General features: G+C 33.6%; 2 protein-coding genes across 3 annotated transcripts; both read right to left on the reverse strand.

Annotated features, from left to right (window-relative positions):
* Window positions 1-976: 976 nt before the first annotated feature.
* On the reverse strand, window positions 977-1,777 carry LOC130644633 (protein phosphatase 1 regulatory subunit 3B-like). Its single transcript, XM_057450312.1, has one exon. It carries the CDS (start codon window positions 1,764-1,766, stop codon window positions 1,134-1,136), a length of 633 nt encoding a protein of 210 aa, XP_057306295.1. The 5' UTR covers window positions 1,767-1,777; the 3' UTR covers window positions 977-1,133.
* On the reverse strand, window positions 1,699-11,523 carry LOC130644632 (ubiquinone biosynthesis O-methyltransferase, mitochondrial-like). 2 transcript variants are annotated; one of them, XM_057450310.1, is made up of 6 exons: window positions 8,310-11,428; window positions 6,514-6,734; window positions 5,969-6,208; window positions 5,520-5,679; window positions 4,798-4,926; window positions 1,699-2,018 (listed from the first exon to the last, which is right to left on the reverse strand). In XM_057450310.1, exons 1-5 carry the CDS (start codon window positions 8,464-8,466, stop codon window positions 4,808-4,810), a joined length of 897 nt encoding a protein of 298 aa, XP_057306293.1. In that variant the 5' UTR covers window positions 8,467-11,428; the 3' UTR covers window positions 1,699-2,018; window positions 4,798-4,807. The 2 variants fall into 2 exon arrangements, with proteins under 2 accessions (XP_057306293.1, XP_057306294.1); XM_057450311.1 differs by lacking the exon at window positions 1,699-2,018 and adding an exon at window positions 2,026-3,909 and having other exon boundaries at window positions 8,310-11,523.
* Window positions 11,524-13,840: the final 2,317 nt, after the last annotated feature.

Consider the following 13,840-nt stretch of genomic DNA (forward strand, 5'->3'; position numbering starts at 1 on the left):
ATTTGATCAGCGTTTCAAGCTCCATATAATACAGGCAACAAATAAACACATTTTCCCTCAAAAAATTTGTGTATTGACAGGACCATGCTGACGACATCGAAATTCAAGTGCAGGTCTCCTGCCTGAGTGGATTTCCCACGGGCCTTATCGACAAGTATAAAATAATGCAGCAACGTACAACGTATAATACTATATATACTAACGTATAACACTTTTGCAAAAAATAAATATATCATATAAAAATCATATATTTTTAACGAATCCACCAATAAAATCATTAAAGCAGACTTATACTATGTTTATGGAAAAATGGCTATTTGCTAAAATCACAAGCCTAAAATTTAGTGGTCTCGCCATAATTTAACTGTTTGCAGAGATTTTTTGATTTCGTCATTTTTTTTTTACTTTTTCAGTAAAGTTTTGTTTTCTTTCATTTTATTTTATAAAAATTTAAATAATTGTTGTGGTCACCTCTGTAACAGCAACCAAATTATCGCAGTCATTGAAAAAGTGACTTACCAGTAATCCTTATATAGTTATTTTACGACGAAAAATAATGTGCTTTTAATTTCTTGTTTGATTCCAGCTTTTTGGAAAAAAATAACTATTTTTTTACTGCCAGAATTTTGGTTCTTACATAAAAGAACTTAAAAAACTTAATATATACATATAGTCCAAAGATTGCTTCAGAATTTCCGACATAATTAACACTTGCTTTAGATTTAGTCATAATCAAAGGGAGCATTCTTCCATCCTTCGTCTCTCACACCGCCATGTTTGTTTACATTTAAATGCTAATTACAATCTTTCGCAGTAAAAACATAGATCTTTAATAATATACCAATCAGAATCAATTACGTGCCAGACGAGTCCAGAGCTACTTTCGAGGTGTATCTCAAAAAGCTCTGGGGCCGAGAATGGGGCGAACTGAAATAAAGCTGCGTGCTGTCATTATGAACACAGAATACAAGGGGAAGAAGTAGCGAAATTTATTTTATTTTTTTATTTACATTGATTATTTATTTTGGAAGTGCATATAACAAAACTTTAATACATTAAATACAGCGAAGTTTTACTGAAACTTTACAAAAATACTAAAAAATATTGGAACTATGAAAAAAGACAAATTAGCTTCAAGGGAACAATATCTTGGTTGGTTTAGACACAAAGCCATAATTTTGTTCCCTGTTGTTGTCCCAATAGTCGACACCATTTACCGTGTAACGTACTGCAAATTCTAAATTTGATTCTATATCGATAGATTCATCCTCTCCAAAGGGTAGAATAAAGAAAAACTGATCCACAAGTCCATCATATTCCTGGCGAATGTATTTCGCTGGGATATCACGACAAGCCTTCCAACAATCCGTCGTAAAACGAACAATTATCGACTTCTCATATGAAATATTTCGAACAGCGATGACTCCAAATACACTTTTACCGGAGACGATCCCGAAAGCCACGACGCAAATGTTTTTAAGAAATAACCTTGTTTCGTCGTACACAACTTTGTACGATTTTATACGATTCTCAATTTTCAGATGGCTCGTCGCTGGTCGGTAATACGGTGGTGAGCTTTCATAGACCCGTGTCACGCAGAGCTTCCCACCTTCCTCGTCAGCAAATCGGACGCGTTTTGGCAAACAGTAATTCGTAGTAATCACGGGCTTCGTATATCTGTCTTGGTGAAATGGTGTATTTTGCTGGACCGTGTCTTTTGTATGAAATGAACAGTGTTCGGTGGTAAGACCTTCAACCGCAAGCATTTCTTTGAGCGTTTTGATTTGATGTCGTAATGTGTTTTCAGTTCTTCCCTTTTGTTATTTTAATGAGATTTGAACGATTTCGTAACACGTTGTTTGTGTTACAGTGTCTTATCCTTTTCTATATGTAGTTATTGAGACGATTTATGGACGTGAGTTGGAACTGTCGAAGCGTGAATAAGAACACAAAAACATGTCGTCAACAACTCATTCTTAGCTATTCACCACTGACAATTCGTTCCAAATCATTTAATACTAAAAAAAACAAGAAACGCTCACAGATTCGATAATGACGCTCGTGGGAGTCAGAGCTATTACATACATAAAAAAATTGCACAAAAAAAATTGCACAAAAAATAAAGAAAATTACACATTAGCAGCAATTGTGAAAATAATCCCTGAGGAATAGTTTAGGCGAAAAAAACATATTTTAAACCCAATTAAGTTCCGATCTTGAGAGTTAAACCATGTTCACAAGTTCCGAATAGAGACCAAACGAGTTTCGTTCCGGATAGGATGAAAGTTTAGACGAAACTATTCCGAAGCCGAAACAGAACGACTTCATCGCGATACTAAAGTTAAAACATTCCACTTCGACTGCTACAGCATCGTGTGAACAAAAGATGCCAAAGAAAATGCCGACCTTAAAAACGTTTTCACTACCTTCTTAAGCCGCTCCTTCTACTTAGCCTGCATTCATCGAAATGTTTACCCTCTGTTAGTAATTTCGCACATAATTTTCTTTCTTAACAAAATGACACATTTAGGTGACGTGTTTTTCACAGAAGGAGAACATTAGGAATAAATTACAGAGTAAAAACAAAATTAAAATTTTTTTTCCAATAGAGAGCAAGGTGGTGCATTTGATGTGTTAACAACAAACCAAATCATTTTTCATTCATTGCAGCATTAAAAAAAAGGTAGTAAAACTCGAAAACATATAGTTTTCCCTAATAAGGAGCGCATGTGGAATAAAAATAAGCAACAATATGCATGGGCTCTCTTCCGTTGCTTTTTTCAGCAAGGAGGCGATATCTCTTAGGCTGTTGCCCATCACAATAATAGTAAACATCACTTCAATTTAAATTTTTTTAAAATTAGAGCCTTGCGTTTGTTACAAGTTTTTTGTTTATCAAAAAAATCTCAAGTACTTTGTGCTTACATCAAAACTCACCCTAAGATGGTCAACAAAAATTTGGCAATGAAAAACGTTTCGTATTTTACTATACTTTATTTTTGTTTATTAAATTTCGTTATAGTAATAAAATTAGCACGTCGCGATTATTTATAAACGGGGTTTAATTCTTAAACAATTATTGAATGTCGATTTATTTCATGACAGAACTCGAAAATTAGTGAATAGAGAGCGCTTCGTCTCGCCCAGGCTAAATTAAACTGTGTTCAGAGAATTGCGCCTCGACATGCTCCCATCCACTAAATTACCTCATTGGCTGAAGATTTAAGTGGATTCCTGTGTTATCTGTCATCGTGTTTTTAAAAGAAAATGTTAAAGTTATTAAAAAACTGATTGGATAATTGAACTTAATTGAATTGATAAATGAAAATGGAGAGGGGGGGGGGGGGGGACTTGTATAGTAGAAGGTTGTCCAGACTTCGTACGGAAACACTTAACAAAATGAGGGTAACACAAACTGTGTTTATTGTTACAGAAAAACATTTTTACAGCTACAGGGTCGTTTACACGACGACAGCACAAACATTGCAGTTATAAAAATTGGAAGATCACGAAAGAGGAAAAAAAAAGAAAAAAATCAGATATATCGGTTTAAACAAAAATATGAAGAGAGCACTCTAATTTTTATATTCTAACAACAGATTTCACTTTCTTACAAATAGTTAAAAAAAAAAACACTAAAAAAGAAAAAAAACTTGCCCATTTGCATTCTTTTACTGAAGTACAAAAACTGAACACATTTTACTATGTGCATTAAAAATTCAGAAATGCAGAAAATACCGCTACTATAACGTTTAGATTTATTGAATTCTTTTGAATGAAAATCAACGTGCAGATAGCATGTGAATATGAGTGAAAAAGCATCGATTGAGTAGATTTACATTGTAAATGAATCAAAATTGACAGTAAAAGCATGAATGATAAGCGTTCACTCACTCTATATTCTTTCACCTAAAAATAATGGTTTAAATTTCGCGTGATGATAAGGAAATAAAAAAGTGGATATAGAGAAATAAAAAATTAAAAGTGAACATAAAGAGATAAGGAAAATGAGGAAATAAAAAAAGGACAAGCATCATGGGAAAAAAGATTATATAGAATGGGCAGTGGGGGTTGTTTTTGCATATGTTCAGAACTAGTGAGCGAAAATTAGAGAAACTCGAATAAATTCACTCGCGTTTCTCAAGTTTATAAATTATCACTTTCTGTTTTTAAAACAAATAATGCTGTATTTAAGATAGTAACAACCAGAACTTCCATTAGTCCGAAAACCAGTCTTTTTCCATTATTTTTCTTGACTTAATCAGACTAGTATCATTTTTTCAAAAGAAAAGCTTGTTACTTTATTATCATTACTTTGTTTTTTATGCTTCATTTAATTTCTCTTTGACAGATTGCCCAACTTTCATGGGAATTTCTAATTGTTACAGTTTTATCTTCCTTGAAGAGATAGACATGACAAAATTGTTACATTATTGACTGAGATACTTAAAATGATAATTAGTTAACATTCACCCTAAATGTTCACAATTGGGCAAAAAACTGGCTCATATTTTTGAACATGTCTTTATAAATCGTTGGTCCAGAACAAAACAAACAGAATGGGATATAGGGACCAAAACGCTCCACACATAACAACATCAAAAAATGGGGAAAAGCTGTTTTGTTTTGAGTGATCAATGCAAAACCGAAAAAATCAAATAAAAAAGAACGGCGGCTAAAACAATCAAAATTTGGGATTCTTTAAAAACAATCTACAAAGAAGGTAGGAATGTGATTAATGAAGAAATATACTAACATAAAATGAGATTAAAAATAACAGAAGTTTGCATTCCTTACCAAACTCTTTTCAAGCCAGTGGCTTTTTTGCATGACAGGCATAATTTAGTAAGTTCACATCAGTCCAAGACCATGACAAAGTAAGTGGATTCATAAACATGCCTCGATAAACCAAACTGTTCATGTTACCTGAAAAACAAAATTGAAAAATATATACACAATAAGAAATTTATTGCTTTATAATTTGTTTTGGCGCCAAAAAGGTTTAAATAAAAGAAAACGATATATAGGATTTGTATGTGATATATTAAACAAACAATAAAAACTCTTTTACAAACTTGATCATTATAGAGATGTAAAACATTGCTTAAAACAATACCCTTGCATGGTTTCTTGTCCTACCATGGTGTTATTATTACTCATTGTTAACCGTCTGGATTTTGCGAGCGGGCAATACAAGCTTTAAGGAAATATGATTGGACAGGCGCTCTTGACGAAGGGCCGATAGTGGTATTGCCTGTCTTCCAGGAAAATGGTAACTTAAAATGTAAAGAACCATGAAAAACAAGTTACAAGAAGCACTAGAAATTATTATCTAAGTTGACTAGCGTTTTTAGCCAAGGAAAACCGCCTTAACATATTTGTGCGATGTTGACTGAAACAGGGTGTGCCACTCTTTCTAGACTTTAGGAGCAACAAGTTTGCACAATGTAACTCTGGCTACAAGAAAAAATATAGGTATTGTAATATAGTTAATGTAGCTAGTGGTAAACAAAACCTACTTCTTCTGAGCATGTCTGTGAGTTCATCCGTGGTAATAAATTTATTTTCATCGTGAGTATTTTGTGGAACAATGCGTAGCAAATACTCAGCAGCATACTTGACAAATATAGTTGAAAGCAGGGTACGATTAATTGTTGTGACAAACAAATGGCCACCAGGCTAAAATAGGACGAATAAAATTAAAATCTGTTGTTATTGATAATGTATATAAATAAATTGCTATCAAGGTTGACACACTAAAGTTTGTAGTATCCGTTCTTTGCGTGATTAGCCAATAAATTAATTTTAAAACACCCCTCACATCCAAAACGGAATGTGTGATAGAAACAAATAATCTTGTGATTAATTTCAGATGTAAACAAGGCAACGAAATGCTAGCTACGCATTGTTCTGAAACTTCTTTCACTACAATTCAACCCAAATTTAAGATGTTCTAATTAATACATACCTTGATCAGTTCACAACAGTTGTGTATAAACACATCAGGACTGTCCACATGTTCTAAAACTTCTGATGCAAGCACAATATCAAAACAGTTACTTTGCTTCTCAGCAAGCTCTTCAATGGTCGAACATTCATAACTTAGCGTTGCTAAATCAGGGTCTTTCAAAGAATGATGCTTAGCTTCATCAATACTGTCTTGTAATGGATCAATTCCCAAAACATTTGCACCCAACCGAGCAATAGGCTGAAAATAAGGAAATTTAACATCATTAAGCATCAGTAGATATTTAAAATGCATCTTAAGGAAGTGTCTCCGTTTGAAAGGAAAATATAGGCTAATCGCAATTAATTTTTCGGTTACAATCAAACCTTCCATTTAGATTTTTTTTTAAAATAATAGCACATTTAAATTATTTAATTCTCTGATTGTATGTAAAAAAATATTTCTTCCTTGTCACTTCAAAAAACATTGGACTAGACTCTCAGTAGTCAATCATATTGGAGAAATAATTTGTGATAATGATAAATTGTTGAGAATATCACAATTACCTCTGCTAAAATGCCTCCACCACAGCCAACATCTAAAACCTGATAACCAGACAAAGGTTGGCACTGTCTTTCTTTAGCGTTTGACAGAAGCAGCTTTTTAATCAATGGAACTCGTAGCTTATTTAAAGATCGCAAAGCATCATACTCTCCACCAGGCCTCCACCACTCAGTTACAAGCTTTTGAAACTGATGCATTTCTTTTGAAGACACAGATGATCCATCTTCACATGGGAAAAAAAACATTTGGATAATTTAATTCTCTTTTCTCAATTAATATCTAGCATATTATCACTTTTAAACCACACGAAAGAAATTAGAAATCACACTATTAGCCCACAATTTAATAGAATATTGACTCGGATTTTAATAACAAAAAGATGTAAATCATATTTCTTAATTTCAACGAAAACCCTTTCATAAAGAAAAGGGATTTATTATAACAATCTAGATATTTTTAACACAAGAAACATTAAGATATGTTCACTAATGCTCACTAATTTTAAATCTTTTTAGTTTAATTGGAATTTTTATTTCATGTAGGCAAATGGTAATGGAAACGTTTTTAAGTTGAAGAGCAGTTTTTACCATAGACCTCATTTCGTATTAATACAAACTGATCATGCAATGATAACTATATTAGTGTTAAAGTCGCAATAAAAAGTGTAAGCCAAAGAAATATACAAAGTATGAAGTAGGCTCCTAGGTTCTCTTAAGTTTTACGTCCCCCTCAAATTTTCATATATCTTATTTCACTCAGGATCTGTGACTTGGTTCGCAATCAAATTTTGTGGGTAAGCTTGTATAAGCCCTATATGTTTACTCACAAAATTTGATTGCAAACCGACATGCAGATCCCAAGTTATGAGTTCGTCAGCAAAAAATTAGGAGGCCTGAGACGAGCAAACGAGTGTCATTTTAGCAAAAAAATTATGGTCATTTTTTTGCCATTCAAAAGATTACCACGCAATGATAGCTTTTGAACCAGAAGCATGTTGTAAACCAAGAAAATGTGGATTTATATTTGCTTTATTATTTTGAGTTTTACATAATAAATGTTAAATTAATTATTTTCAAAATAGTAACAGAATAAGATAAATGTTTTAAGTTAAATATAACAAGAAAAAAGTTAGCCTAAGTTATTTTTTACGGAAGACTCTTGCGTGGCTAAAAAGATTCCCTATAAATTTCAAGCCATGGTTCAAATTTTTAAACAAACGTTCTTATATACTTATATACTTGTCAAAATACCCTCTTCCATTATGTCTATCCAATTTTTTTAATGTTGCAAAATATTGATTGTGTAGGAAACCATCCTTTTTATTTTTGTGTTTTTCGTATATTTTCATTACATCAAGAATCTACAAAGCAATATGATTATTGTCATGTACTCTACTCTTACACTTTTCTAATTTTTTAATTAATTTTTTAAAATGCTACAGTATGTTCGTAATTGCAATATCACTGGCAAAATGCTAAAAGTGCTAATAGATGAACAAACTTTTAAATACAGAAGGCCTAAAAATAAAAAAATGTAAGTTTTTGCCATGTTTTTTTATAATATTTTGAATATAATGCATTTTATTTAACTTGGAAAGAATGTCAAATGCTCACCAGTGTTGTTTACAAATGAATTCTGCAGTAGACCATGAGAATTACAAGTTTTGTATTTACTTTTGGACCTAATTAAAATTTATAGACCTAAACAAAACAAAATAATCCCATCTGCTACTGATTCAAACTAAAAACACCTTATAACCTTTGTATTATTGCATTATTTATATTATTAATAAGATCACCTTTATATTCCTTGCAGTCTACAACATTTTCTGGTTTGACAGTAAGCATCTCTTTTGTCAATTTACTGGAAAAACATCTGAACTGCAAAGTCTTTGCCCAAGTTGTTTTACATCCTATCATCTGGATTGTCTTTGTACTCATTTTAACTGAAATCATTGTTATGATGTCCTAGATACAATAACATGTAGCAAATGTGACTTTGTAGTTGGAAAGTGGTCTTGTGGAGTTTGCAGGAGAGGGGTTGGTTGTAACTCAATTTTTGTCAGACTTGCAAGCATTGGGTACATAAGAAGTGCAGTTGCAGAGTTGACATTCAGTTTGTATGCAAGCGTTGCAAGGGTGAGATTATAGAGAATGAAGTATTTCCAGCTTCAATGATGTACAATAGTGGCTTGTTAAAGATAGTTGAGAACTTCTCTTACTTAGGTGATATGTTGGGCAGTGAAGGGTGTGTTGGAAGAAGTGTTACTTGCAGGATAGGTTCTGCTTGGAAAAAGTTCAGAGTTACTTCCTTTGTTGACTAGCAGAGTCTTGACAATTGAGTTAAAAGGTATGTTGTATGAGGCCTGTGTAAGAAGTGTTATGTTGTATGGTAGTGAGACATGGGCAGTGAAGCAGGAAGATCTTGACCGTTTAGAAAGGATTGATATGAGAATGGTTAGGTGGATGTGTAACGCCAGTCTGAGAGATAGAAAGAGTTCAGATGAGCAAAGAAGCAGGCTAATTATCCGTAGAATTCAAGATGTTATCCAGATAAGAAGATTGAATTGGCTGGGGCACTTGGAAAGAATGGAGGGGGATAATTGGGTATAAGAAAGTGTAGAGACTTGATAGTTCCTGGGGCAAAGCCCAGAGGCAGACCGAGAAAGACTTGGCAGGTTATAAGGACAGACTTGATACAGAGGAAGTTGAGTTTAGATCTAACACAGTCTAGATCAGATTGGAGGAGGGTCATTAACATACCCTGTCCAACCCATGCTAGCATGGAAAAAGGACATTAAGCTGAGAATGATGATGATGATGAACTAAAATAGAGGCTTACATTGTCCTGGATGATAAAACATTTTAAAAAACAAAACGTACTGAAATACATGTAATAAATGTAGAGCATAGTACAATAAACCAACCTTTTTTAATTTTATGCATAAAAATGCGTAAACCATCTAACTCCTTTATGAAAACAACAAAAGCAAAGTTTAGATCAGATAAATCTCACAGCTGTTCAATTTTTAAACAGTCAGGGAAGTCCTTTTAATTAAGCTATAGAGCTTAATTTGGATGTCAGCTTAATTAGGATGTATGATACAGTCTAATTAGGCGTTTTACAGCTTAGTTAAGATGTACAAAACTTTAATCATCTATCTGAATAAATCCAATACATTAGTTTTTTTGTAGCACCATGAGGGCCTGCCAAATTTGAAGTTTCAAAAATATTCGCTTAAATAGGATGTATCATGTGTGACGTGACCTCCTAACTAGGATGCAGTACAGCTTACAGACTATCGCTCTAACAATGAACCATTGTTTATAGTCCATATCTTTTGAACCCGGGGTGCTGGAAATACCATTCTTCTTTTATAATATAGGGCTAAACTTAAACTAAAACTAAAAACGGGTCTAATATAGTGGTCAAACTGATGATTCATCATCAGAGCTGCAGCGGTGATTCTGCTAAAATTAACATTTTTCGAGAAATCAGGGAAAAACGTTCTACCTCCTAATTTAGATGTATGTCACCTAACTAAGCTACATGATATAGCTTATTTAGGGGATCTCCAAATTAAACTATACAGCTTAACTAAGAGGATTTCCCTGACTGTTAAACTGCCACTGTTGACTGTAAATGTTGCTTTGGCACAGCCCTAGAGCAGAAAACCTTAAGGAAAAAAAAGGAAATGCTTATATCACGTATTTAGTTAAGAGATCAAGTCATACTATTTACGAATTTCAAGTTGAAAGTTGATGAATAAAACCTCCAAGGTGTAATGTTGTTTTTCTAATTTTCAAAGTTTCCCTCCGTGCCTCTACCCACATCTCCAATTTGAAATTAGCGCTGCGTACAGAAATGAGGTCATTGGTCATATTACATCAAAACGCTAGACCGTCCTCGTCCCCAGGGTTTGTTGACTATGCCAAACCCGCCAGGCTTACTTGACGGCTAAACAATATTTAATTTCGCCGCCTGCCTTGATGTCAAAAAGAAAAAGCCTGGGGACGAGGTTGCTATGGGTCTCACGGAAATTAATGTATTTATCCAAAAAAAGTGAGTTTTACCTCTAATGGTTATTCCACGAAACTTCATTACTTTTCCTAAAATTTTTAAGGATGATATTTCCAAAAAAAATTTCATGAAATTGCCACTTGTTGATATACAGTCAATTGTTTGACAGGTGGTAAAGTAAAAAAAATTCTTCATATTTAATATCATTTTTTAGCATTGTTTATGCTGAATGTGAATGTGCATATTATCTTATGTTATTTGGCCACCTGTTGTATTTTTACAAGGAAATTCCATCATTAAATATTTCAAAAATATTTGTAATGTATACAATATTCATGAATTGCTCAACGGTTTTGGCACTCGCTAAAATAATACAACAGACTTCATAGAAAAATAAATGAAGCTTTTTCAACGTTGTGTATATATGTGACAAACTATGTGACATATTTATCTATATATTATCAGGCTACAGCACCCCATTTTACAGTAACTGCATTTGAAACGATGAAAATGGCTATTGTACCTTAACCAAAAATGTTCATAAGGTAAAGAGAACACTATCAATACGGAACCCACATAGCTCCTAGTCATTCATCGTCAGTTTGTACTAAGTGATATAAATGATAAAAGTGACTTCGAAATCCCAGAATACAACAAAAAGCAATAATCCATACAGCCTACTACACTCTATTACAGAGAAATACGCTCTACTACAGAGAAATACGCTTTACTACGTTCTACTACACTTCTACTACACTCTACTACTACACTCTACAACAGCGAAAAACCCTCTACTACTACGCTCTACTACAGGCTACTACGCTCTATTACAGAGAAATACGCTCTTCTACAGAATTTTAGTAAAACAATTAAATACAACACCTCATTTAGATCCGAGAGTTGATCCGAATCGAGAGATGATCAAAAAGTTATGATGGCGCTGAGACGTGCAGACGTGCTCCAGTTATGTTTGATATTTTATATCTTGATTTGCTTGAGAAATTGTATATTATTTAAAGAGCCAGAAACATCTGAGCTGTTTAATGGTGGATTGATAAGGGATACTGTAAATAAATGTCCCTTTATTTTGCGGAAAAACAATCAACCTATAAGAAAGATATTTTTATGTTTTTTGCTCATATGTTGCGGAGATATCAAACAATGTCCAGGACCTGTTGCTACATATAATTTGCTACATAGGTTTGAAATTAGCTCATCTAAACGTACAAGGTTGTCAACATCTTATAATGGTATTTGTCATGTTCTCGGGGAGAATCCTGATATTGATATATTGACTCTATCTGAAACGCACCTCACGTACATTGATAATGACGAGGTATACAAAATTTCAGGCTACACTTTCGTAAGACGTGATAGAACTAAAGGTCGTGGTGGGGGAGTGGCTATGTACATTAAAGAGAAAATAAAATGGAAAAGGAGAAGCGAATTAGAACGGGAAAATGTTGAAAGTTTGTGGATCGAAATCATTTTCTCAAAACAAAAAACGCTCTCTTGACGTCATATTACAGTCCACCAGAAAGTTCAAATTATTTCATGAAAGATTTCAGTGATATATTGAATGAACAGTTGTTACAAGCAACAAAGGAATCAAAAGAAGTCATACTCCTTGGGGATTTAAACACCGATTACCTCAAAAGACAAGATAATGAGAATATAAAACAAACGTTGACATTAAATGGCTTTGTACAGTATATCACATCTCTTAACCGTGTCACAATTAATTCTTCTACATTGATTGACATCATTTCAAGTAATAAAAACAACCTTGTTAAAACCTAAGTTATTCCATTGTCTATCAGTGATCACGACATGGTCATCTGCGTTCGTAAAATCAATTACACAAAATACAAACCGATTTACAAACGAATGAGACACTTTACACGTTATGACCATCAAGAACTCGTCAAAGAACTTAAATCAACTGATTGGCATTCCGTCTTATATGAAACTGATGTGAATAATGCAGTTACTTTGTTTACAAATATTCTCAACAATGTTTTCGACCATCATGCACCATTTGTAACGAGAAAAGTGAAAGGAAAACCAACTCCATGGTTAGACGAATCTGTTAAACCGCACATGGATCAGCGAGACAAACTTTTGAGAAAAGCAAGAAGTCAAATCGCCAGAAAACTGGAGTGCTTACAAAAGGCTTCGAAACACGTGTACAGATCTTCTTCGATCAGCCAGGCGCAAATATCATCAGAATCTCCTTAATGAAAACCGTTTAAATCCTAAAAACTTTTGGAAAGCTATCAAGAAAATCTCTCCGTCGAAAAAAAAACACCACCATCATCAAGTGAATCAGAATCAAACGAGAAAGTATCAAAATTTAGAGATTTCTTTGCTTCCGTAGTAAATAAAATAAAGAAAAACAGTTTCAAGCTGGTTGAATTAGTATGGAGAATGCCAAAGGTTTTTCGCTCAAGAATTAATTCAAGATTTCATTTCACGCATGTATCTTTAACCTTTGTTCGGAAAGAAATACGAACACTTAAACGAACGAAAGCAACAGATCTGGACCAACTTCCACCTTCCCTTCTGAAAGATGTGGCTGACGTAATATCAGTACCTCTTACACACATAATCAACCTATCATTAAAATCATCAACCGTCCCGTCACTATGGAAACAAACAAAGATCATACCGGTCTTCAAGAGTGGAAATTCCATGGATCCTTTGAACTACAGACCAATCTCTGTTCAACACTCTCAAAGATTCTGGAGAAGGCGGTACATACCCAACTAATAAATTACTTGGAAGAAAATCGTCTGTTAAACAACTGTCAGTTTGGATATAGAAAGAACCGTTCAACTGAATCTGTAGCTACTATTCTCGTGGACCATATCCGAAATGAAGTCGATGATAAAAACTTGTCGGAGCAGTATTCATGGATTGAAGTCGCGCCTTTGATACTGTTAGCCACAGCGTACTTATCGAGAAGCTTAAATCATATGGTCTTTTAATTTACTTCAACGACCTGGCAGACCATCTTCATCATGCTCCAGTTAAGTTAAGAAAAACGTTTTGTCTTATGTCTAAAGACCATTTGTTATATATAAACAAACTAAACACTTATTGAGAATGATTTATAACCGATTTCCACTCTTTTATTTATTTAAAACGCGTGACTCTTATACTTGCTGCATGGAAATGATGATGAAATTGGATGGAAACTACATTCTGATAGTGTTTGCTGCATGGAAATGATGATGAAATTGGATGGAAACTACATTCTGAAAATAGTGTTTGTGAGAAGACGAGAACGAGTTGGACTGACTTCAAAAA

This window comes from Hydractinia symbiolongicarpus, chromosome 5, assembly GCF_029227915.1.
Source record: "Hydractinia symbiolongicarpus strain clone_291-10 chromosome 5, HSymV2.1, whole genome shotgun sequence".
NCBI classification, from domain to species: Eukaryota; Metazoa; Cnidaria; class Hydrozoa; order Anthoathecata; family Hydractiniidae; genus Hydractinia; species Hydractinia symbiolongicarpus.